This window comes from Cokeromyces recurvatus (assembly GCF_025118155.1).
Source record: "Cokeromyces recurvatus strain NRRL 2243 chromosome Unknown BX663scaffold_12, whole genome shotgun sequence".
In the NCBI taxonomy this organism is placed as follows: Eukaryota; Fungi; Mucoromycota; class Mucoromycetes; order Mucorales; family Mucoraceae; genus Cokeromyces; species Cokeromyces recurvatus.
Genome location: NW_026251398.1, coordinates 119734 through 143245, shown reverse-complemented (window position 1 = coordinate 143245; position 23512 = coordinate 119734). Strand labels below are relative to the sequence as shown.

Sequence of the window (23512 nt, the reverse complement as noted above, 5' to 3'; positions counted from 1 at the left end):
TGAGATAACAATAATGTAGACACAAAAACTAACTAAAAAAACTAAAAAAAAAAAAAAAAGCTTATATATTAATGATTCAAAAAGTATATAAATACAGGTTAACTCTTCTTTTATATATATATATATACATATATGATTTAGCTACTATTTCTCTGGAAGATAATACTAAGATAGTCCTTTTTTATTTATTTATTTATTTACATATATCAATGATTCTGCTCATAAAATGAATTTACATTTAAGAATGATGGTTACATACATAATAAGCTAAATAGTGCGTGACCATTTTGTGCCTATTCTCACACACATTAAAAAAAAAAAAAAAAAAAAAAAGCTCTTCCTCTTTTATACACGACTCGAATAAATAAAAATGCGTACGAGGTTTTCTCTATCATCAGATTTTGTTGAAGAAGATAAAAAGCTGCTTTGCAGTCATTTATTCAATATAGATCTAGATTGTAAAATGATTTACAATACTTTAATGATTTTATTTTGTCAATGAGAAATAAAGTATTTTCCTTGTTTATTTACAATCTTGATACATGTTCGTTATTTAAAACTATTTTATAACATGTGAAATGGCTTTGTAATGACTACTACATTGACTTTATTAGAATTGAAAAAAAAAAAAAAAAAAAAAAAAAAAAAAAAAGCTATTTGAATTAAAGTTATTTTTTTTTCTTAAAAAAGGAAACTTGTGGAGGTAAAAGAAAATCTATTTGTTGTGTGGATCCACATACAATAGTAGTAACCCTTAGAGGCTCTTAAAAAAAAAAAAAAAAAAAAAAAAATATGTATAAATTTATTTATTTAATAAAATTTATTAATTTTTTCGTTTTAGTTTTAGTTTTAGTTTTCTCTTTCTTTTTATTATTATTATTATTATTATTATTTATAATATTAATATTACTACTTCTTCTTCTACTACTACTACTATTACTACTACTACTAATTAAAGTGCGTGTGTCTATGCTTACATATTAAAATAAAGAATGGTATCATCAAGATATAATAATAGATCACCTTCAATAGATGTTATGATTAATACGCCAATACCTTCAATATCTATTACAAATAAACCTTCTTCAGGAACTTCACTTTATCATACTTGTCGCTCTGTATTAGACAAATTATCTCTTGTTGAGGGCCTGGCCGATTATTTAGAATCTGAAAACTCGCCTTCAGTTTGTTCTAACTCAGGTTCAAGCCTCAACTCCCCTTCTGAATCACCAGGTTCAACAACAACAACAACAACAACAACAACAACAACAACTACTACTACTACTACTACTACTACTACTAATGACCCACTTACTAAATTATGGGAACTATGTAGAAGAGGCGCTCCATTAGTTACATTGTTTAACGCTTTAAATCCAACTGAACCACTTAAATTGGAATTTAACTTTTCTCAACTTAATGAATGTAAAAAAATGGTTTATCATTTTATTGTTGCTTGTCGTAATCAACTTTCCTTTAAAGAAGAAGATTTATTTACATTATCAGACCTTTATAAAGATAATACAAATGGATTTGTAAAGGTAAATTTATAATAAGAAGAATAAGAAGAATAAGAATTAACATTTTATGTATTAAAAAGGTTATCAATACAATCGATTTAATATTACAATTATTTGAACAAAAAGGGATTCTTTCTTTTTCTAATTCAGCCAATAGAGATTCATTAAATAATACTCCAAAAGATACAAGAGATAAAGTAGTTTATGAATTATTAGAAACTGAAAGGAAATATGTTCAAGATTTAGAAGTATTACAGGTAAAACTGGACTTTTTTTTCTTTAAAAAAAAAACTAATAAAATGAAATTAATTTTTTTTTTTTTATTGAAGAATTATATGTGTGAATTACAGACGCAGGAGATTTTAAACCCAGATACAATTCATTACTTATTTGGCAATTTAAATACACTTGTTGATTTTCAAAGAAGATTCTTAATCCATCTTGAAGAGATAGGAGAAAAGGCAGCAGAAGAACAAAACTTTGGTGAACTCTTTAATCAAATGGAAGAACAATTTACTGTTTATGAACCTTATTGTGCAAATTTCTTTTCAGCTCAAGATTTAGTCGTTCAAGAAGCGCCTAAATTACAAAAATTAGCAAATATTTTAAATCCAGTTTATGAGTTACCTTCAATGCTTATCAAACCTGTTCAACGTATTTGTAAATATCCATTATTATTACAACAATTAATCAAATCAATGAACCCCGATTGGCCCCACTATAAGGAGATGGTAGATGGGTTAGAATCTGTTAAACGTGTGACAGAAAAAGTGAACGAAACTCAACGCGAGTACGAGAATAGTCTGGTGGTAGATGAACTCAAGAGTAGAGTGGAGGATATCAGTGTTGCTCAAATGGATAATTTTGGAAGTCTTTTGTTGCATGACAAGTTAATTATTCAACAAGGAGATGAGCCTGATAAAGAAGTGTACTTTTATTTCTTTAAAAGGACAATGCTTTTATGTAAAAAGACAAGGGATGTAACGAGGAAACAAAATCCTCGAAGGAAAGCACGTTTACAAGCAAAGAAATTAATTATGATTCATAAAATCATTTCTATGGATAATCTGTCAAGTGGAGAAGGGAATTGGATACTTCGAATTGATTGGAAAGACATTGAAGTTCATTATATGATTTTGAAATTTCATAACGAAGAACAGGTTAAATTATGGGAATCAACTATCAAAAGGACCATGTTACCTATCAAATCAAATGTTTCTAATACTCAACTTACTTCAATGAAATATGCAGCAATGCCTTCTAATGTATCTGCTTCACTTCGTATAGATGAAAATGATATTCAAGAAGAGCAAAAGGAAGACGACCAAGAAGGAGACCAAGAAGAAGACCAAGAAGAAGACCAAACACAAAGACCTCGTTCTAATTCTATTTCAACTCATTTATTCACATTCAATTCTGGAGGAGGAACAAGAGCAAAGATGATATCTCGTACTTCTGAACAACCCTCATCTAGTAGCTATAAACCGCGTTATCTTACCAGATCCCCCTCTTCTTCATCCAATTCATTTTTACGTACAAGCTCTAGTACAAGCACGCAACATTCACACACGAATCATTATCCAGTATCACCTCCACCTTCAAATCCTTCTTCACCCACAACATCACCACGCATATTACAATCCAATAATTTAGTTCATCATCACATTCCTTCTTCACGTAAAACGATACGCGACTCTTCACCTTTAGTTGACATCGCAACTAAATTTATAGCAGCTAATGATACTAATAGTGAAGAGTATCGACATAATTTCCCAATGCCACCTCAACACATGAATCGTAGTCAATCTCATTCAGTCACTGCTACACCTTATTATTACCAACAACAACAGCAACAACAATTCATAATTCCTCCTCGAATTCGATCCCAAAGTAGCCCTAATATTCAATATAATAATACTAGGGAAGAAACACAAATGCCACAGCTACCATTTATCAATTCACGTACACTCTATCAAACTCCACCTTCACCACCTCATCCTCGAGTACGACCTATAGTGAAAATAAAGTTAAATTATAACGATGGTATTTATGTTGTGATGTGTACAACAAATATTCTTTATTGTGAATTAATGGATAAAGTTGAAAGTAAAATACGTCTAGTAACTACCTTACAGCCGAATGATGGTCTCAGATTAAAATATCAAGATGAAGATGGTGATTTAATTACTATCAATTCAAACGAAGATGTCCAAATGGCCTTTGAAAGCAGAGGTAATCAAAATACGATAAATCTATTTGTGAGCAATTAAATGACTCTACATACATTTTATCCCTCATTCCCTTCACTCTCTCACTCACACTCACTCTCTCACTCTCTCACTCACACTCACTCACTCTCTCTCTCTCTCACTCACACTCACTCACTTACTCTCTCTCTCTCTTTCTCTCTCTCTCACTCACTCTCTCACTCACTCTCTCACTCACTCTCTCACTCTCTCACTCACTCTCTCACTCTCTCACTCACTCTCTCACTCTCTCACTCTCTCACTCTTTTTATAATATAACGATGAACAACGACGACGACAACCATTCATTTTCTTTATTTATGTACTATATGTTCTATATATGATTCTTTCTTTCTAATCACACATTCCTTTCCTATCCTATCCTATCCTTTCCTTTCCTTTTCTCTTTGTAAATAATAAACTTATTCATCATATTAAACTATAATTTATTGTACAACTATTCTATATGACTCCCACCATCACGACTACAACTTGTGTTCCATTCTTTTGATTGTTGGACAACGTAACATTATCTCTTTGTATTTTATTTTATTTTCCTTTAAGAGGGAAGGTAGATAATACGAAAAAAAAAAGCTACTTGTTTGAACAGTTGCATGCATCTATGTGTTTCCATACAAGTATGTGTATATATGTCGAGTGGTATCCTTTCTCGAGTTAAAGGTTATCAACAAAGTCATGCTCGTTGTTGTATGCTAGTCATTTTTTTTTCATTAAGAGCAAGTTTAAAGAAAGAAAGCTTAAGAGAACATTCAATATATCTATTACTGCAAATCTTTTCTTTTTTTTTTTATTTATTTATTTAATATTAATACTACTTATTTAACATCATAATAATAAAAACATGATATAATGTATATTTATATACAAAATATGGAAATGAGAAAGTTTAATGGGGGGAGGAGAATTGTTTTTTTTTTTTTTCTTTTTTCTTTTTTCTTTTTTTCTTTTAATCGTGAACAAATGGACAGCTGTCACCTCTACGGCATCCTCCATTCGTATAATAATACATACAACGAGGTGTTGCATAGTTAGGTCTTCGAGGAGGTCGTCCCTTATTTTCTTTTGCCTTTTTACGCAAGGATGGATTAGAATTGTCTGCTCGATTCCAGCCCTAAAAAAAAAAAATGAAAAAGAAAAGGAAAATGAAAAGAAAGAAAGAAAGAAGAAGAAAGAGAAAAGGAAAAAAAAAAAAAAAAAAAGAGAAAGAGAGAAAGGTTAATTTATTTTTAAAGGCTACGGGATAAAAGTCAATTTTAATAAATATGTATTTTACATTTTGAACGGTATTGGATATAGAAGATGGTATTGGACTAGCACGATTATTCCAACCCTAAAAGAAAAGAAAAAAAAACGTATACATTTTATTAGATCTTTTGCATATAAATGAGTGTTTATACTTTACATTTTGAATAGTAGGTGTCATTTTAATGGATGGATTCCAGCCCTAAATAAATAAATAATAAAAAAAAAAAAAATGATGAGCTTACCCTAACCCTACCCTCAATAATATTTTATTATTATGTGTGTATGTGTATTATATAATATTATGATTGTATATAATTATTTATCCTACTATATCCTCATTTACATACATTTTGAATAGTAGTAGTAGAAGGCGCTGGTGATTGATAAGTAAGAGAAGGCTGTTGATAATTATTCATTGGAGTTTGTTCTGGTGGTATAGCAATATTAGCTCCATCTGCTAAAAATGAAATTTGCTTCAAAGTTTCTAAAATTCTATAGATAAAAAAAAAAAGAGAAAGAGCTTAAGTAAGAAGAGAAAAGAATCTCTTGAATTTAATTTCTTTTACCCTGGATTATTTTTGATCCAAGCTTCTATTGTCCCTGAAGATAGATCAGGTTGTTGAAGAGGAGGACTGTTGACAGGATTTTGTTGAATAACAGCAGCAGCAGCAGAAGAAGAAGAAAGTTGAAATTGATTATGATGATACGATGATATAGGTATTGTATGAGTAGGAATAGTCATAGGTTGACTAAAAGCTGTTGCTGTAGAATGAATACGGGTTGAATCAGTCGTTTTACTAATATCCTTTAATGGAATCGTGGTGACTGCAGAATCTGGATTAGGATCAGGTATTTCATCAGGTTCAGTAGGTGAAGGTGGAATATGCTGTAAGCTTGTATAAACTGCTGCTAATTCAGTCTTTTCACGATTTTCTTGTTTATTTGCTTCTTCCGTATGAATTTCTTTTGATATAATAAGTCTTGAATTCTTTTCAGTATTCAATATGAGTTCAAAAGGTGAATACCATTCAATCTGCATAAAAGAAAAGGGAGGAGGAGTTTGTTGTTGTTCTTTACTATAAAATTCTTCTTCTTCTTCTTGACCCTAATAAAAATAAGGGCCACATTAATATATATATATATATAAAAGAGTATGTGTAAACACTTACAAAAAATCGTGTACGTTCACCAGGATAACTTGTAAATTCTCTAATCTCAACAAGATCATCTTTAAATTGAACTCTTTTTTTAGGCTTAGTATTAGTAGTGATTGGAGTAGTAGAACTTATCATGTCAACATCTGTGTTTACTTCATTACTTTTATCATTTTTAGAAATAGTTTCAAGTATTCGATCAACAGAATAAATAGGACGTGGAGTAGGAGTGATAGTGGAAGTGATAGTGGAAGTAGTGGAAGTAGTAGTAGTAGTAGTATTAGTAGAAGAAGATGCAGTAGTAGAAGTCAATTTTTTAGGTTCTATCAAGGATGAAAAGAAATTTGAATTTATAATTGCTTTTGGTTTAGAAGGTGGTTCCTTTTGAATAGCTAATTTAATTGCTTTTTTAGCTGGTGGTAACTCATTATTTTCTTCAGTAGTAGACACTATTATTCAAAAATTAGTTTATATTCATAATAACTGAACACTATACTCTTTACATTTATCACGTTTCCCGTTCATATTCAAGTTGGTAGTATTCGTCTTCTTTAATTCTTTCCATTTATCCATCAATGATATCGCAGTATTATGTATTTCCAAATCATTTCTTTCATTTGCCATATTCTTTATATCCTTTACTGCAATTCCCAGTGTATTTTTAAGTAACACTTGAAGATCAAATGGAATATTTCCTAGGACCTGGAATAAAATAGTATTATTATTATAAAAATATATATACACGTATACACATGTGTATATTTATTTACCTTTAAGATTAATTTGATTAAATCTTGATTCCAATTATTAGAGGCTTGTACTAGAGTTTGTTGTAATAGTCTACCAAATTCATTTGATTTCCCAATACTAAAAGGATTATTATCATTAGTTTATTTTGTTTTATTCTACTTGTCATTAAAACAAACCTATTTAAAATATCAGTATTTGTTGTATTTAATAAAGGCGTAAAATAGTTTAAATTATCAAATGAACATTTAGTAATAGCAGTCATATAATGTTGTAATTCTATATTAGAATTAATTCCAAACTTAAGCTTTTCTAAATCTAGAAACAAACATGAGAATAAATAAAGTACGATAGGCTTATTTAAAGCTACTTTACCTTGCTCATTTATTGAATTATCTAAAATAAATATGAATATATTAATAATCATAAAAGGGGGTAAAATAATAATACATGATCTAAAGCAACGCACCTAAAACTACATCAGTCATGCTAGTGTCACCATCAATTATAGAAGCACTTTTATCTTTTTTTTTTTAATTATAAAATAAAATAATAATTAATATTTCATGCCATTTAAAGAAGTACAAAGTTTTTTTTTAAAAAAAAAAAAAATACGTAAAATTTTCCATATTTCTTCTTCTTTCCTCTTCTTTCTTTCTTTCTCTTTTCTTTTAAGGGGAGGGAGGAGGGATCCTTAAATATGGAACCAAGCATATTTCGAATATAAAAACAACAACTTCAGAGTAAAATTTCTTTTTTTTTTTCGGTTTAACATAAATGCTGGTATTTAAAGGGTATCTTAAATATATATACATGTATATATACAAATAGATATATACATATTTATATTAAAAAAAAAAAAGACTTTTCATAAAAAACGTATTATTTAAAATGGGGAAGAAAAAGAGAAGGAAAGACACAGAGAGAGAAGAAATAGGATAGAAATTCCTTTCTTTTTTTTTTTTTACGAGTTAATATTTTCTTCATATTATCTTATTTCTTTTCTATTTTTTTTTTTTTGTACTAACAAAGCATGTACATTTGTATTGTATATATGTATATATAAAAAAAAAAAAAAAAAAAAAAGAGAGAGAATGGAAAGCTTACCATTAATGTCAATAGACATGGGGAAAGTAATCTAGAATTTAAAAAAAAAATAAAAGTTGTATGAAATTAGAAAGATGAAAAAAAAAGGTTGTAATAATAATAAAAATATTTACAAAAAAAATATAGATGTAAAAAGGAAGAAGGAAGAAATGATTCAATTAATAAACAAAGGTCAGCTTTTTTTTTCGTTTTCTTTAATGTAAAAAAAAATAAAATAAACTAATTGGCAAACACAAATTACAATAAAGAAGAGAAAAAGAAATAAATATAAAATAATTACGTTTTGAAAGAAGGGAGGGGGGTTAATTACTACGAAAAAAAATTTACTACTACTGTGAACCCGATTATTCTAAAAGTCACACTTTACAGGATATTTGATTGGTCAGCTTAAAAAATAAGTATCTAAAATGATGATTGTGATAAACAAGTAGAATTACCCACCTTCACAGCAGGAGGGCTTGTCAAATTAAGTTATATTGTTATATGAGTAGGATGACAGCATCTTTTTTTTTAAAAAAAAAACAAATAAAATAAAATAAAATAGAATTTTATATTGCTGCTTAATAAAAATCTACACTTGTCAATAACTATTACTACTTGTAGCATGCGTGCAATAATAATAGAATTATCCATGATAATGAGATCGATTGTATGACCAGTCACAACCAGCATGAAATAGAATACTTTATTATTATTATTATTATCATTTTACTTTTACAAAAATATATATATATATATATATTTATACAAATATACGAATATATACTATTATTTAAAATGTCTGCCATCACATCTGATGAAGATCTCGATAGATATTTCTCTCAATCAGAAAAACATTTAGAGATAGAACGTGTTCTATCCTGTTTCAAACTAGATCCCTTTGCTATTTTCGAGCTCCCATACACAAAACCTGAACCAAAAACGATTAAAGCCATTTACCGTAGAAAGAGTTTAATGATTCATCCAGATAAAGTACAACATGAGAAAGCAGAGGAAGCATTTTCATTATTAAAGAAGGCTGAATCTGAATTAAATGATGAGGAACGACTCAAGTTTTTATTGACTGTGATTGAAGAGGCTCGTGTTGAAGTGTTACGTGAAAATGGATATAAAGTCAAGACAGGTGTGGTAGTAAAGCCGCCTACGATCATATCATCAACAGAAGAAGGAGATAAGCCTCGTTTAAAAGCAACACTGGAATCGGTTACTGTCGTGGATGAACAGCAATACCCCTTTTTACAGACATCGGAAGGTCAAAAGCAAATTAAAGAGAAAATAAAACAGATCTTGATTGAAATGGAATTACGTAAGCGTCGTCAGTTAAAAAAGGAAATGGAAGCTGAAGGAGCTGAGAAGAGAAAGGCAGAGGAAGCACAAAAGGAAAAGAAAAGAAAAGCTGAAGATGCAAAAGAATGGGAAGATTCAAGAGATCGACGTGTAAATAGCTGGCGTGATTTTCAAAAGAAAGGTGGCAAAAAAGTCAAAAAGATAAGAAAATCAGGCTTATAAATTCATCATGTAATGGAATATCCCCATTTTTTTTTTCTTCTTCTATCATTGTCACTTTTTTTTTTTTTTTTTTTTTTTGTTAATAAATCTTTTTTTTTTTTTATTCATAATTTGTTAGATAAGGAAAAATATGACACAATGAAATTGAGCAAGTTTAAAGTGTATATTTATAATATCATTTCTAACCATTTGGATTATCACTTTTATTCTTACAAAATTCTTTCAACCATGCCAATACCTTCTTGTTCTAAAAGTTCAATGATAGGTTGATTAATGGCATGAGACATAGGCGCAAGAACACCAGTGGCTGTTAATTGATTGTCCAAGATAAGCTGAGTAGCAATACCACAAGGAACACCAACTGTCTTTGCCATAGCAGTAAACCCACCTACTTTACCATATTCAACTAAAGTAGAGGTACGTGTTTGATGTCTACCATCCTTAAGTTCAATCTCAAAACGATGTTGTAAAAAGACTAAATCGCGTTCATTCTCACCGTATTGCATCTTTTCTTCAAGAGTAGCACAGAAAGTATCGAGTAAAGTACCACGACGTTGAGCTTGGGCGTTTGAAAAGAAACCTAACCAACGCATACCATCCAAGATTTGAGCTTTATGATCATTATGGTCAAGATCACATTTTTGAATAACAGCTGCTTGTAAGGCCTCTGCAGAGGTATCATGAATGTTAAGAATCTTGGCAAGGATTTGGTTCCAAGTAATATTATCTTGAGCGTTTGCATCTAAATATGCCTCTTCTTCTTCACTTAAGAAGCCAAGTGTAATGAGGACTTTAACGAATTGACAGAATCCATCATAACGAATAGTACCACGAATAATCGTTTCTGCTTCAGGAATATGATAGCGTTCATCATAATGTGTGGAATCACGGTTACCATAACCGACAAATGCAAACCCTGGATATCCAGTATTTAACTTCTTTGCTGAATCCATAAGAGCTGTACCAGAGACCTCTACCACTTTACCTTTTTCGAGATATCTAGCAGTATTCTTTAAAGCTAATAAAACACCACGTGCTGACCAAGAAAATTTGTAGCCAAATGGATTATTGGAATCTTCAGGTGCAGGGAGGCCGCCACAAAAGGAAATAAATTCTTTCAGCTTTTTTGTTTAAAAATAGATGTATAATATTGAAATAAATCACCTTTTCCGTCTTCATATATAAATAAGAATGATAGTTACCTTTCCACCTTCATTATGAACTTCTTCAATTGTTTTAATAGCATAAAGATGATCGATACCTGGGTCAAGTCCAATTTCATTCATGACTGTAATACCAGCATCTTTAGCACTATAAATGTTGTAAAAAAAAAAAAAAAAAAAAAAAAAAAAAAAAAAAAAAAAAAAAAAAAAAGCGTTTGTTAAAAAAAAAAAAAATCTAAAATGATTCAGATAAGATTATCATTTTCTTACGCTTGATCGTATTCCAGCATGGCAGGTGAGATATAAGAAGTAGTGACAACATGCTTCTTATGCTTAACAGCAGCTTTAATAACTTTAGCATGATGGATATAAGGAATCAAACTAAAATATAATGATTACAATTTAATATAAAAATGCACTTGTTAATTTCTTGTACTTAAATAGCTACCTGATTGCGATATCATGTTCAGAAACTAACTTTTCGATAGCTTCTTCGTCATTAATGTCACAAGAAACAGCAACAGTACCAGGGAATTGATTGGATAAAGCTTGAGCATTTGCAAGTCTTCTACTTGCTATATAGTTTACAGATAAGTGCTTATTCAGTATATAAATATATACATATATATTAGAATTAGCTTACCAATAGTGACTTTATTCTCGGGTCTACGAACTAGATAATCAACACAAGGTGCAGCAACGAAGCCTGATCCAAGCAAAAGAATCTTCCTATTGTATAATATGTATTTAAGCGAATTGAAAGCATATAAATTAATAGCTTGCTTGCTTACTTATCAACCATAATGAAACTTATATGATAAACGTGAAAAAAAAAAAATAAATAAAAATAAATAAAAAAAAAGGGGGATATTTGTTTTGAATTGACAAAAAGGTTAAATAGTTACTACGTGTAGATGGTTACTTCCAAATTAAGAACTATTTGAAAGATGAATGATAATCATTGGGCTAATTTATAAAAAGGGGGGGAGGGTAAAAGAAAAAGCGACAGTCTGTTATTGTTGCTGAAGATAATATGCGTGACTTTTATTATTACTATCGAGAATGTAGTGCATATAGCAACACCGGCTGATGTCATGATTTTCGGCCTTTTCAATTTAATAAACAGATTTTTTTTATATTCCCCTGTCCGCATTATTTATTATTATTTCCTTTAACCCCACTCTTTTCTTTATTTACTCATCACAATGATCTCCAACGTTCTCGCTCGTTCCACCATGCGTGCTTCCACTCGCCAAATTGCTCGTTCTGATCTTTATCACTTTTCCAATTCTAACGGTCAGGTAAGTCGACCCATTAATTATTATGCTAATGTCTAAATTTTGAAACATATATTATATACATATATATGTATATAGAATATTCCTTTTAACACTAAAAACAGAGCTGGTCTTGCTATCAAGATGACTTTATATTTGGGTATTGGTTTTGCTGCTCCTTTCTTGGGTAAGTTTTTTTATTTTTTTTTATTTATCTAAATAATTTTTTTTTTTAATTTCTAATTTTTTTCTTTTTATGAAATAGGTGCTTGGTGGCAATTGTAAGAGATATTTTGATTTATAGAAAGTAATATTTATTAACATCTCCCCTTTTTTTTTCTTCTTCTATTTCTTTTTTAAATAGCTACAAGGCTGGTTAAACAGATATAACCGGTTTCGATGTAATTACAAGAAAGTAATATTTTTATGATAATGCAAGATATTTATTTTATACAAATTTTCAAGGCAATTGTAATGGAATCAAAGAGATTTTGAGACTATACATGTATATTACAATAAAGAAGAAAATAAGACCATTCTTTTTGTTTATATTGAAGTAATGTTTATTTATGTATACTGCTCACTTTCTGTTTTCGTCAGTTTCCAAATATAAGCTGTTGTATTTCTATGGCTTACCTTATGATTAGTTTTTTTGAAATCAATATCTCTCCTTTCTCTATTAAAATATTATTTATTATTTATGCTATCCGAGTAAATGAAGCCAATAGATTTGAATGATTTAGGTTTGCTTAGATCATAATGAATTCTTTTACGTAATAGTAGAAAATAACTACATTTTCAATATTAAGTTATTAAGTTTTTGGAGCATTGATCCTCTACATATCTTAAATTACCATAACCAATTGAAACAGCATTCGTGATGCAGTATATCGAATTTACGTAAACTACTCTCCTTCTCTTCAGCAATAATTTATTCGCATTATAGAAGATAACATAAATATAGTTGTATGAAACAAAAACAAAAAAAAAAAAAAAAAAAAAAAAGCTCTTGGATAAACTCTTAACTGCTTATATCAATCTGGTCAACTGGCACTAACATGTTGGATAATCTTGATGAAATAACAAAAAAAAAATTTTTTTTCAAGCTGTCTTCCTAAGAAATGATCGCATTCTATATATAACTGATATTTTACCATTAGATTTCTGATATTAGTAGAATTTATATATTTATACATACATGTATATAAAGTTCTTTTGATTGTCTGTATAAGCACTGCATAGTAAAACCTATACATAGATAGTACTCTATAGGTAATTAGTTTCTATATATCTTTTTAGGTATGCTTAGTATATCCTACTATTATACAAATTTGTATCCTTGATGACGATAATGATGTTGTTGTTATTATTGAAAATATGTCTTTATTTATAAACGATGTATATTAGTACGCTCTGTTACAACTTAATAGTTACATTCGGAATAGTATTATACATATAGATAGGGAAGGAGAAGGCTTACCTATTACGAGTAGCCGAACTGGAGGGGTGAGGTGAAACAGAAGAGGTGGTCGTCGTCGTTAATATCCATAGTATCCTCACTAACGAAGAAGATATGAGTGGTGGTGAGCGGAAGAGGGGAATGAATAGGGTCGACAGTCACTCTACGTTGGGTACAGAAGCGTTGTACGTTATTTATAACGGTAACGACAGCATAGGACATAGACCCCTGAGGCGAAGAGGCCTTAGAGATACTCTTCAAAGAGGATGAAGAAGAAGATAGAGTCACTATAAGAGAGAGAGAGAGAGAGAGAGAACCTTTGGGACCTATCTTAGAGGTAACCTTGGTGGTGGGTTCCTTGATGGGGTCAAGTCTTTTTATTCGTTTTTATGCATAGTTAGTTAGTAATAATAGGAAAAAAGAAGAAAGAAAACGCTAACAATAATGATAATAAATGAAATACAAAATAGGTATTACAAATATACTATTTTAGGTACTTTTATTTTTTTATACATGTATTCCCTCAATTGGAGTCATTAGCAAGCGAGTTATTATTTTTTTTTCTTCCTGTATATAATTGTACACTTCGTGAGTCATCAATGGAAGGGATATATGTTACTTAACTCCGAATACAAGTCACAAGCATACTAAAGGCCTAGTGCTGCTGGCTTTGATAGGTTTTTTTTTTTAATACAAATATAAACATATTTAATTTTCATTTTCATTAGCTTTTTGACTTGGAGATTTTTTTTTTTTAAAACATGCTTTCTATTGCTCGAAAAGCAGTGATACCTAGTGTTACTTCTCGTATCGTACAAGGAACAATTAGACCTATTGTTCTTGCACCTGGACAACAATTAAGTCAAAGACGTCAATACTATAATGAAAATACTAATAAAGCAGAGAAGGTGTGTATTTCTTTATAATGATACGTTTGAGATAATTTATTTGATTTTTTTTTAAATTATTATTATTTAAAAAAAAAAAGAGGGAGAGACAAGAGACAAAAAAATGTTAAATTTCAATAACTTAAAATAATACAATTAATAATATTAGGAAACCATTACTAAACTGTTGTATAATATCGGTTCTCGTAAAGAAGTTGAGCAATATCTTCGTCATTTCTCATCTGTAGAATCTCAAAAATTTGCTGTTATTAAAGTGGGTGGTGCTGTTTTAACTGATGAGCTTGAAACACTTGCATCTGCCTTGACCTTTTTAAATAGAGTTGGACTTTATCCTATTGTTCTCCACGGAGCAGGGCCCCAATTAAATCGTTTATTAGAAGAAGCAGAGGTCGAACCTCAGTACGAAGAAGGTATTCGTATTACTGACGCTCAAACACTTGAAATTGCTCGTAAGGTTTTTATGGCTGAAAACTTGAAGCTTGTAGATGCCCTTGAACGTCACGGAACACGCGCCAGACCCATTCCTGGCGGCGTATTTGTAGCTGACTATCTTGATAAGAACAAGTATGGATATGTGGGGAAAATCACAGGCATTAATAAGGAAGTTATTGAATCTTCTATTCGTTCTGGTGCTCTTCCTATCTTAACCTCTCTCGCTGAAACTCCATCTGGTCAAATTTTGAATGTAAATGCTGATGTTGCTGCTGCTGAATTAGCTACTGTCTTGGAACCTTTGAAGATTGTCTTTTTGAATGAAAAAAATGGTCTTTATCATGGTGTTACTGGTAAAAAAATTGATGTGATTAACTTGGACGAGGTATATATGTGATAAAATAATAATAATAATAATTTTTTATCATCAATGAATTTATGTATGTAACTCATATTATTATTATATTAGGAATATGAAGACCTTCTCAAAGAACCTTGGGTTAAGTATGGTACTAAGCTCAAGATCAAACAATGTAAAGAGCTTTTAGATGGACTTCCTCGATCCTCATCAGTGGCTATTATTTCTGCTGGTCATCTACATAAGGAGTTATTCACTGATTCTGGTGCTGGAACATTGATTCGTCGTGGTCATAAGCTCTTTAAATACAATAAACTCGATCAAGTGGATCCTGATAAAATTCGTCGCATTATGGAAGCTGAAGATTCCTCAATCAAATCAAATGAGAGCTCAGTTGCTAGCTATATTCGTTCTCTTCAACAAAAGGATATTGCTATTTATACAGATGAGCCAGGACAAATATTAGCTATTATCACTAAAGATCCTACTGATCCTTCAAAGCCTGCTGTTCTTGAAAAGCTCTTGACTACTAAGACTGCTGTCTTGAATAATGTTCCTGAAAATTTGTGGAATTCTATCCGTAAAGATTATGAAAGTTTGACATGGAAATTGGATACAAAATCAAAGGATGGTAATCTTGATCCCTCATGGCACTTTGAACGTGCTGATGGCTCCCTTAAAAACAGTCATGACAATTCAATCACTTTCTTTTATGGTATTGATGACACTGAAAAGATGAAACAAACTTTCAATAGTATTGCTGGTAAGAAAGCAACTGTTCCTGTTGGTATCCGAAAATATTCTACTCTCCATCGTAACTCATTCCAATCTCGTCGTAGCTTCACCAGCGCCTCACGCCCCAAAAATGTTGGATTGATTGGTGCCCGTGGATATACAGGCCGTGAACTCATTCATCTGATCAATAGTCACCCTCAATTAAATTTATCACACGTGAGTTCACGTGAATTAGAAGGAAAGAGACTAGATGGATATACAAAAGCTGATTTACAATATGTTAATTTGAAACCTGAAGATCTTAAGGCTCAAGAAGAAGTAGATGCTTGGGTCCTTGCTTTACCTAATGGTGTATGTACACCTTTTGTTAAGCAAATAAATGAAGATGTCCAATCTGCCCAATCATCTGAGAAAGTTTTGGTTGATTTGAGTGCTGATCACCGATTCGATAGTACATGGGCTTATGGACTACCAGAATTTAATCGTAACAACCTCAAGGGTGCTACTCGTATTGCTAACCCTGGCTGTTATGCTACTGGAACTCAAATGTCCCTTCGTCCTCTTCTACCTTTCCTTGATAAGTATGCCGCTCCTACTGTCTTTGGTGTATCTGGCTATTCTGGTGCTGGTACGAAACCTTCCCCTAAAAATGACCCTACCTTTTTAAAGGACAATTTAATCCCATATTCTTTAACAAATCATATTCATGAACGTGAGGTATCTTATCAACTTGGCATCTCTGTTAATTTCATTCCACATGTGGCCTCTTGGTTCCAAGGTATTGCTCTAACTATCAATGCTCCATTAGATAAAGCAATGACAAGCCAAGATATCAAAACTGTGTTTGAAGAATTTTATCAAAATGAGAAACTTGTAAAGGTTTTAGAAACTGGTGAACCTCTCGTTCGAGATAATGCTGGTAAACATTATGTTCGTATTGGTGGTTTTAATGTTCATCCTGAGGGTCGTCGTGTGGTGATTACAAGTACGATTGATAACTTACTAAAGGGTGCTGCTACTCAAGCACTTCAGGTAAATTAAATTTTGATAAGTAATTTGGAAGGAAACCATGAATAACCTTTTTTTTTTTTAGAACTTGAATTTGGCTTTAGGTTTTGAAGAATATACAGGCATTCCTCTTGATTAAAAAAAAAAAAAAAAAAAAAAAAAAAAAAAAAAAAAAAAAAAAAAAAAGGGAGGAAATTCCGTGTACGTATTGTATAATATCTTGACTTCAAATTTGTTACTTTGATTTTTTGACAATGTTGTTTGGCAAATTTAGAAAGTTTTCAATTAGTTTATTTATTTAATAAAATTAAATTAGAGTATTTTATTTATGTACTCATAACGTATGCATTTGAGAGAAACAAATATTCTGTAAAGAAGATAACAAATACTATTTAAATGGAGAATAAGAATACATGTGTATCTCTGACATTTTTTATAATGCAAATATATCACACAAACTGAGTTGGAGAAGGTGAGACTTTTTATTTCAGCTTCAGTCAGCACTATCAATAATTCTTGCATAATAGTATTGCTATTCTATCACAATGTGCCTCTTCTTCTTCTTCTTCTTCTTCTTCTTCTCCCCCCTTTTTTTAAGGGATGCATTTTTATTTTGAAATAATTAATAATTCACATATTTTTGTCTTGTTCATCTTTGTAACTTGAAATGGTGAATTGGGATAATTTATCACCTGAAATATTACAAATTATATTTAAGCACATTTATTCCGATGACCAAAATGCACAAACATTATGTCAATGTCAACAAGTTTGTAAAGGCTGGAGTCGATCAGCACAGAGCGAATTATATAATGACGTTACATTAAAGTCTGATTTGCAATTAGCTGCTTTTCTCAACACAGTCAGTACCTCAACAGACAATCCAGGGCGATTCGTGAAAAAAATAATTATATATAATGTTACCAAAAATCCTCAAGTTGAGCGAACAATGTATAAAACGTTTGCAAAGTTTTGTCCTAATACTGAATTATTTGAAGAATCAACTACAGAGGCGTTCTGGTCGTCTTTACACGATGAAAGAGTACTTGGGCATTGGCAACGTCTTACTGCCCTTCCCGAATACGATTATGAGTTAGAAGAACAATCATGTTATAGAAGCACTGCACTTGTCTTCCGTAGCACACTTCAAGAGCTTACTATATATGATAATCTAGGTAGACAATTATTAGATAAAGGAAAATACGAATTTCAAAACAATATTTTATATGAATCTTTACATACCTTCGATTGCTTAAGAGCGCTAAAACTGAAAATAGTTACAAATCAGAAAAATTTATACCAGATGGATGTAATATTTAATGATTTACCAACTGCTACCATCAAAAAATTACTGATTGAGACAGAAGAAACTGATACCGAAAAATTTATGCATACTCTTATGCTGAATGATAGAAGAATGCTTGCTACAGAATCATCGGAGCAACTTGATTTATCTTTGATTGAACCTTGTCCCAATATTCAAGAAATGGAAATTGATTCAGTCATTTGCAGTGATGCTGGTATACAATATATTATACATAAATTTCCAGGACTCAGGAAATTAGAATTGAATCGAAACTTTAACATGACTTCGCTTCGTCGGATGTATTTTATAGCCGATCTCTTTAAACTAAGTGAAAATACCATGTTACAGCTTATAAATTACTTATTACAGCTTAATACATTCTCTATATATATCCCAATTAATAACATGATAGACTTTGTGAATCAGCTGGCAGCCACTGGTAGATATAGCAACTTAAATTATGAATTCGAATTTGGGAGCTATAGTTTATTTATGAAAGGCTATCCCTTTATCGAAAATACGATTCAAGGAAGAAGAGAACATATTTATAATACTATAGATTTGGTAGGGAATAGAAACAAAAAAGGATTGCACAATTTGTCCTTTCATCATATTGCTTACAAGGATAACAAGGAGGATATTCAAACATCTGTTATTGACACATTAGAGAGACTAGGGAATGTTGTAGATACTCTCGATCTTAATTTTGATGATGAAGATGAGACAATTAACATTCCGGATGTATTTGATTATAATCAAGTTCTTAAATTTTGTACGAATCTAAAGAAACTTTATATCTCTAGTGCTAGATTTAATGGTTGTAACCAAGGACAGCTTATAATTAATAATTCTATAACCGAGTTGAATTTAGATTGCTGCTATATTGAAACCGACGCTTATTACCAGCTATCAATGCAACTTCGTAATTTAAAAGTGCTTAAAGTAGATGTGACTACAGATCATCACAATCTTCAAATAGATAAAAACAGCGAAGACCAAACACATGTTGTGGTTTTAAATTTGCCCTACACATCGTTTGAAATCCTGTCTTACGTTGGAAGTGGCAAGGACAGTGATCGTTTTTCAGATCTATGTATTAAAATTGATATGCCTACTGAAAATAGGTTTTATTTTGGGAGCACAGACCTTAAATTAAAAGAATGCACAGCAGAGGATTTCGAATCAGCAGCTTTATATGATGGTAGAGTTCTATGCTTTGATATACGATGCAAAAAATTTAAACGGTTTAAACTTAACTATCAAGGATTTACAGGAAGCTGTGAATTTGATGGCAATCAAACTCTCAAGAATAACTATGTATAAAAGTTAAACTGAATAATTTATAATCTTGAATTCAGCTAACAAGAATAACCTTGATACTTTAAAAAAAAAAAAAAAAAAAATAAATAAAAAATAAAGCTATATCATTCATATTCGGCTATATTAAGCTTCCTGTATACATTATAAATTAAATATTAGATTATAAATAACATTGCATTATTTATATGGCGGCTTTATTACAAAAGGAAGAAAAGCAGCTTAAGAGTAATCGACGTGTTTCTAAACAACGATGCACAAGCAGCTATCAGACAGTATACAGCTTATCAAACGTACAGAAAATATGGCTATTATTTTATTTATTTATTTTATTAACTACCAGGACTTTCAAGAAATTATTTCTTTTATAATCTTGGATTTTTCTTTTTTTCACTATTTTTTTTTTTTTTTACATCTGACATTTGCTCACTTGTTTGAATATGCTTGCTATCGTTTATTCTCTTTATGTAAATACTACTAAATCCTTGATGGGTTACTTTGTTCTTCTGTTTTGAGAATAGTGTAGTCTATATGGCAAATAGATAAATACCGGTCTCATTTTCATTCCAAAAGTTAGTAAGTATTATTATACAGTCATTGTATCAATTATCTTATTTATTCACTCCCTCGTCTGGACTGCTTTAACTTGTATACTAATTTTCTTAGAAAATGTATGATTGGTCAAATTGAATCCAGGAGAAAATTTTAAACCAATAAAATATAAGGTGTGACTTGTGGACACCTTTATTGTCAAGAAGATATACATTTATATAAAAAAGAAAAAATAAATAAATAAATAAATAAATAAATTAAAGAGTTGTAGTTACTATATGAAACGATCCATTGAAAAAAATAAAACAAAAGATGAAACAGTCCAATCAAAATATTTTACTCTGGATTCCTTTTTTTCAAGTTCTAAGCGATTAAAGTCAAACGAAGATCAAAAGAAGAATTCGGTTGTTCGAGAACATTTTGAAGATCAAATAACTCTTAAAAAGGAACAATGTCCATTATGTCAAGCATTTATATATACAGAATCAATGTCTATGGAAGTCCATGTTAACTATTGCCTTGATAAACAACAACATATTGAAAACAATAAGGAAAAGGAAGATCCAATTAACGATCTAGGAAATGACGAGTTGGAGGCTATATTTGAAGAGAATATAATGAGTGAAGAAAAAGATATAAAAGAAACCCAAAGTGACATAAGTTCAAGCTTACCTTCACAATGCTCTATTGCTTCTTTAAAAGAAAAATTTTCTTTTAACAACACTCAAACAATGTTGGAAAAAGAAAACATTATGCAGTCAACAGTAGTTACAAAATCAAACAGTACTATGATAACACCAGATAAATGGAAAAGTGTGTTTTCAGCCAAGAACACCACAGTACTTGAAACAAAATTTATAAATAACTCTCAATTAAATAATAAGAAGATTTGTCCACTTTACAAATACGTTAAAGGTACCCCATTGATTATATTATTAAAAAAAACACACATGGAGTTATAGATATAACTTTTTTTTTATGTAGATACTCAGTTTGTTGTAGATGCATTTAATTATGGACCTATTCCAAACTGTGATGGCTATTTCCTTTCACATTTTCATTCTGATCATTATGGAGGACTCCGTAGTAATTGGTCTTATGGTCCTATTTACTGTTCTCAGGTTACAGCCAATCTTGTAAAACAAGAACTCAAAGTCGATTCACGTTATATTAAACCTTTACCTTTAAATACTTTACATCCTATAACAGATAATATTAAAGTGGGATTAATTGATGCTAATCATTGTCCAGGTTCTGTCCTATTTTTATTTATAATTCAACTGCCTAACAAAGTGGAAAAACGACATTTACATACGGGAGATTTTAGAGCCACACCGCGTATTTGTCTTCATCCCTTATTACGTCAACAACCTATTGATTGTCTTTATTTGGATACAACATATTTAAATGCTAAATATGCTTTTCCTGCCCAAGAGGAGTGTATTGAAGCTGTTTGTGATGCAGTTCAGAAAGAATTAGAACAAATAGAAAAAATAAATGCACAAAATGTGAAAAGAGCTTCAGTATTGGAGAACTGGTTTATTAAACAAAAACAGTCATTAAACTCTATGATAACAAGTAGTAATAGTAAATCAAGGGTTTTAATTGTTGTTGGTACATATACTATTGGAAAAGAACGAGTTTTTATTAGTAAGTATACATGTATTTCAAAGATATAAATCATAAATTTGTTACTTAAGTGTTCTAAATTAGATGTTGCAAAAATGTTAAAATGTAAAATATACGCACCATTAAAGAAGAAACGCATTTTATTATGTCAAGAAGATGAAGATCTAAAATCAATGTTAACAAATGATCCAAAAGAAGCGCAAGTACATGTTGTACCATTAAGAGATATAAAGGCAGATGTAAGATATTACGATAACAAGGGGAAAAAAAATAAGTTATATATAATATTAATACTTGGTGATAGATAATGACAAATTATCTCGATGAATATAAATCAAGCTTTGATTATTTAATTGGATTTAAGCCTACAGGTTGGGCCTACAAATCATTTACTCATAGACCTCCACCACCATCAAAAGAAGAAGAAGAGATGGATATTATACCCTGTTTAGCTGATATTCTTAAACCACCCACTGATAGAAAACTTCAGCTGTCTCCATATTGTAATCGAGAAAAAGTTAGATTGTATGCCGTACCTTATTCAGAGCATTCGAGTTTCAGAGAGCTTGCCTCATTTATTACTAGTTTAGATATTCAGCAACAGATTATACCCACTGTAAATACAAGTAAATCAAATATGATGTCAACTCTTTATTTTAATCCATGGAAAAAAGACAAAGAGCAAATAAGTCAGTATTTGACAAAAGAAGAAAAAATTGTTATCTATTCAAATGAAAACTATTGGTAAAATAAGTTATACAAGAGTTACTACAAACTATTTACACTATATAAGACTACCCCGTTCAACTATACATTATTCTACAGCCATTTTATCCTCAATTTGAGTACCTTTTAGAAAATTTTGGCGTAAGTTCTGAAGCCAAATCCATAATACTCTTATTGATTAATAAATAAGCAACTATTTTATATTTAAACTGATTTCAAGTGCTTGGACTGCTAAAATTATGTAAGTATTATTTATGATCTTTAATAGATTGATTCATATAATCAAACTCTTTCAAGTCAACGTATAAATTAAAGGGGCTTAACTGTTTGAATTTTATTATACGAAAGTATTTAATAGTCTTTTTTTTTATTTTTTATTTTGATATGTCATAATTGTTATTAAGGAGTGTTATTTAGATTGATATAAAATAATGCTTGGATTTTACTATAAACTTCATAAGTTCTTTAAAAACCACTAACACATTTATTTCTTTGATAACTCACTGAGGATGTTGCTACTCCTGAAGAGCAACTTTGTACTGGGAGCTAATTAGCGCTCCAATGTCTTCTATGAATGCTGTATTGATTTCAATCCTTTATCTTCACGAATGCCCCCCCCTTTTTTTGTAACATAGCTTTAACTGTTTAGCAGGCTATTTACATATATATTTCTAGTTTCCTTTAGAGTCTTCATTTGTTTTACTTTTGTAATTCTATAAAATTTAGTAATAAAAATCTCCAGTGAACAGACTCTATATGAATTCTAATAACAATACAGATATACGATCAAAATATGGAAATAAGCCTCATAGAGCTGATTATAATGATGTAAAGAATTAGATGCCAAAATAATTTGATGTTTTATATAAACGGAAATAAATAGGAAGTATGAAACATAATACTCTATATAGCAGTCAAGTAAACATCTATGATAATATAATAATAATATATCTACCATTGATATGATAGTATCAAAAGAGCAAAAGACAGTTTTTTTTTTTTTTTTTTTTTTTTTTTTTTTTTTTTTTTTTTTTTTTTTTTTTTTTGCTATAATAGTACTGTTCAAGTAATCTATAAAATAAATGTAATCTAA

The 23512-nt window shown here is 30.3% G+C and overlaps 8 protein-coding genes across 8 annotated transcripts; 6 read left to right on the top strand and 2 right to left on the bottom strand.

Moving 5' to 3' along the window:
* Nucleotides 1-992: 992 nt before the first annotated feature.
* BX663DRAFT_551742 (uncharacterized protein) lies at nucleotides 993-3790 on the top strand (the record flags this gene model as incomplete). The annotated part of the gene is made up of 3 exons (XM_051531303.1): nucleotides 993-1541; nucleotides 1601-1777; nucleotides 1850-3790. The coding sequence occupies 3 exons, from the start codon at nucleotides 993-995 to the stop codon at nucleotides 3788-3790; spliced, it is 2667 nt and encodes an 888-aa protein (XP_051382860.1).
* Nucleotides 3791-4996: 1206 nt separating this feature from the next.
* On the bottom strand, nucleotides 4997-8411 carry BX663DRAFT_508715 (uncharacterized protein). The gene is made up of 10 exons (XM_051527526.1): nucleotides 8154-8411; nucleotides 8041-8071; nucleotides 7403-7456; nucleotides 7309-7329; nucleotides 7113-7251; nucleotides 6957-7053; nucleotides 6690-6888; nucleotides 6202-6635; nucleotides 5599-6137; nucleotides 4997-5524 (listed from the first exon to the last, which is right to left on the bottom strand). Exons 2-10 carry the CDS (start codon nucleotides 8057-8059, stop codon nucleotides 5368-5370), a joined length of 1659 nt encoding a protein of 552 aa, XP_051382859.1. The 5' UTR covers nucleotides 8060-8071; nucleotides 8154-8411; the 3' UTR covers nucleotides 4997-5367.
* A 406-nt stretch (nucleotides 8412-8817) lies between these two features.
* BX663DRAFT_531040 (uncharacterized protein) lies at nucleotides 8818-9549 on the top strand (the record flags this gene model as incomplete). The annotated part of the gene is made up of 1 exon (XM_051530353.1): nucleotides 8818-9549. The coding sequence occupies one exon, from the start codon at nucleotides 8818-8820 to the stop codon at nucleotides 9547-9549; it is 732 nt and encodes a 243-aa protein (XP_051382858.1).
* Nucleotides 9550-9618: 69 nt separating this feature from the next.
* Nucleotides 9619-11550, bottom strand: BX663DRAFT_508711 (saccharopine dehydrogenase). Its single transcript, XM_051527525.1, has 6 exons — nucleotides 11504-11550; nucleotides 11356-11441; nucleotides 11161-11287; nucleotides 10983-11093; nucleotides 10752-10860; nucleotides 9619-10670 (listed from the first exon to the last, which is right to left on the bottom strand). The coding sequence occupies exons 1-6, from the start codon at nucleotides 11512-11514 to the stop codon at nucleotides 9759-9761; spliced, it is 1356 nt and encodes a 451-aa protein (XP_051382857.1). The 5' UTR covers nucleotides 11515-11550; the 3' UTR covers nucleotides 9619-9758.
* Nucleotides 11551-11860: 310 nt separating this feature from the next.
* BX663DRAFT_508710 (cytochrome c oxidase subunit VIIc) lies at nucleotides 11861-12538 on the top strand. The gene is made up of 4 exons (XM_051527524.1): nucleotides 11861-12013; nucleotides 12089-12176; nucleotides 12255-12270; nucleotides 12354-12538. The coding sequence occupies exons 1-4, from the start codon at nucleotides 11918-11920 to the stop codon at nucleotides 12367-12369; spliced, it is 216 nt and encodes a 71-aa protein (XP_051382856.1). The 5' UTR covers nucleotides 11861-11917; the 3' UTR covers nucleotides 12370-12538.
* Nucleotides 12539-14066: 1528 nt separating this feature from the next.
* Nucleotides 14067-17039, top strand: BX663DRAFT_454092 (Aspartate/glutamate/uridylate kinase). The gene is made up of 4 exons (XM_051523812.1): nucleotides 14067-14356; nucleotides 14505-15173; nucleotides 15258-16913; nucleotides 16975-17039. Exons 1-4 carry the CDS (start codon nucleotides 14210-14212, stop codon nucleotides 17026-17028), a joined length of 2526 nt encoding a protein of 841 aa, XP_051382855.1. The 5' UTR covers nucleotides 14067-14209; the 3' UTR covers nucleotides 17029-17039.
* A 429-nt stretch (nucleotides 17040-17468) lies between these two features.
* On the top strand, nucleotides 17469-19587 carry BX663DRAFT_508701 (uncharacterized protein). Its single transcript, XM_051527523.1, has one exon. It carries the CDS (start codon nucleotides 17557-17559, stop codon nucleotides 19516-19518), a length of 1962 nt encoding a protein of 653 aa, XP_051382854.1. The 5' UTR covers nucleotides 17469-17556; the 3' UTR covers nucleotides 19519-19587.
* A 678-nt stretch (nucleotides 19588-20265) lies between these two features.
* BX663DRAFT_508699 (DNA repair metallo-beta-lactamase-domain-containing protein) lies at nucleotides 20266-22764 on the top strand. The gene is made up of 4 exons (XM_051527522.1): nucleotides 20266-20979; nucleotides 21049-21714; nucleotides 21778-21932; nucleotides 21998-22764. The coding sequence occupies exons 1-4, from the start codon at nucleotides 20343-20345 to the stop codon at nucleotides 22439-22441; spliced, it is 1902 nt and encodes a 633-aa protein (XP_051382853.1). The 5' UTR covers nucleotides 20266-20342; the 3' UTR covers nucleotides 22442-22764.
* Nucleotides 22765-23512: the final 748 nt, after the last annotated feature.

Bases quoted from the DNA above. Each gene is read 5' to 3' on its own strand.
- BX663DRAFT_508715 (XM_051527526.1), bottom strand. The intron at 6,889-6,956 runs GTAAATAAATAT...ATTTTATTCCAG, and splicing joins TAATCAAATTAATCTTAAAG to GTCCTAGGAAATATTCCATT. The intron at 6,636-6,689 runs GTAAAGAGTATA...TTTGAATAATAG, and splicing joins GAACGGGAAACGTGATAAAT to TGTCTACTACTGAAGAAAAT.
- BX663DRAFT_508711 (XM_051527525.1), bottom strand. The intron at 11,094-11,160 runs GTAGCTATTTAA...ATTATATTTTAG, and splicing joins GAACATGATATCGCAATCAG to TTTGATTCCTTATATCCATC. The intron at 10,671-10,751 runs GTAACTATCATT...TAAACAAAAAAG, and splicing joins TTCATAATGAAGGTGGAAAG to CTGAAAGAATTTATTTCCTT.
- BX663DRAFT_508710 (XM_051527524.1), top strand. From the start codon at position 11,918: ATGATCTCCAACGTTCTCGCTCGTTCCACCATGCGTGCTTCCACTCGC. The intron at 12,014-12,088 runs GTAAGTCGACCC...ATATGTATATAG, and splicing joins TTTCCAATTCTAACGGTCAG to AATATTCCTTTTAACACTAA.
- BX663DRAFT_454092 (XM_051523812.1), top strand. From the start codon at position 14,210: ATGCTTTCTATTGCTCGAAAAGCAGTGATACCTAGTGTTACTTCTCGT. The intron at 14,357-14,504 runs GTGTGTATTTCT...TAATAATATTAG, and splicing joins ATACTAATAAAGCAGAGAAG to GAAACCATTACTAAACTGTT. The intron at 15,174-15,257 runs GTATATATGTGA...TTATTATATTAG, and splicing joins ATGTGATTAACTTGGACGAG to GAATATGAAGACCTTCTCAA.
- BX663DRAFT_508701 (XM_051527523.1), top strand. From the start codon at position 17,557: ATGGTGAATTGGGATAATTTATCACCTGAAATATTACAAATTATATTT.
- BX663DRAFT_508699 (XM_051527522.1), top strand. From the start codon at position 20,343: ATGAAACGATCCATTGAAAAAAATAAAACAAAAGATGAAACAGTCCAA. The intron at 21,715-21,777 runs GTAAGTATACAT...GTTCTAAATTAG, and splicing joins AAAAGAACGAGTTTTTATTA to ATGTTGCAAAAATGTTAAAA. The intron at 21,933-21,997 runs GTAAGATATTAC...ACTTGGTGATAG, and splicing joins TAAGAGATATAAAGGCAGAT to ATAATGACAAATTATCTCGA.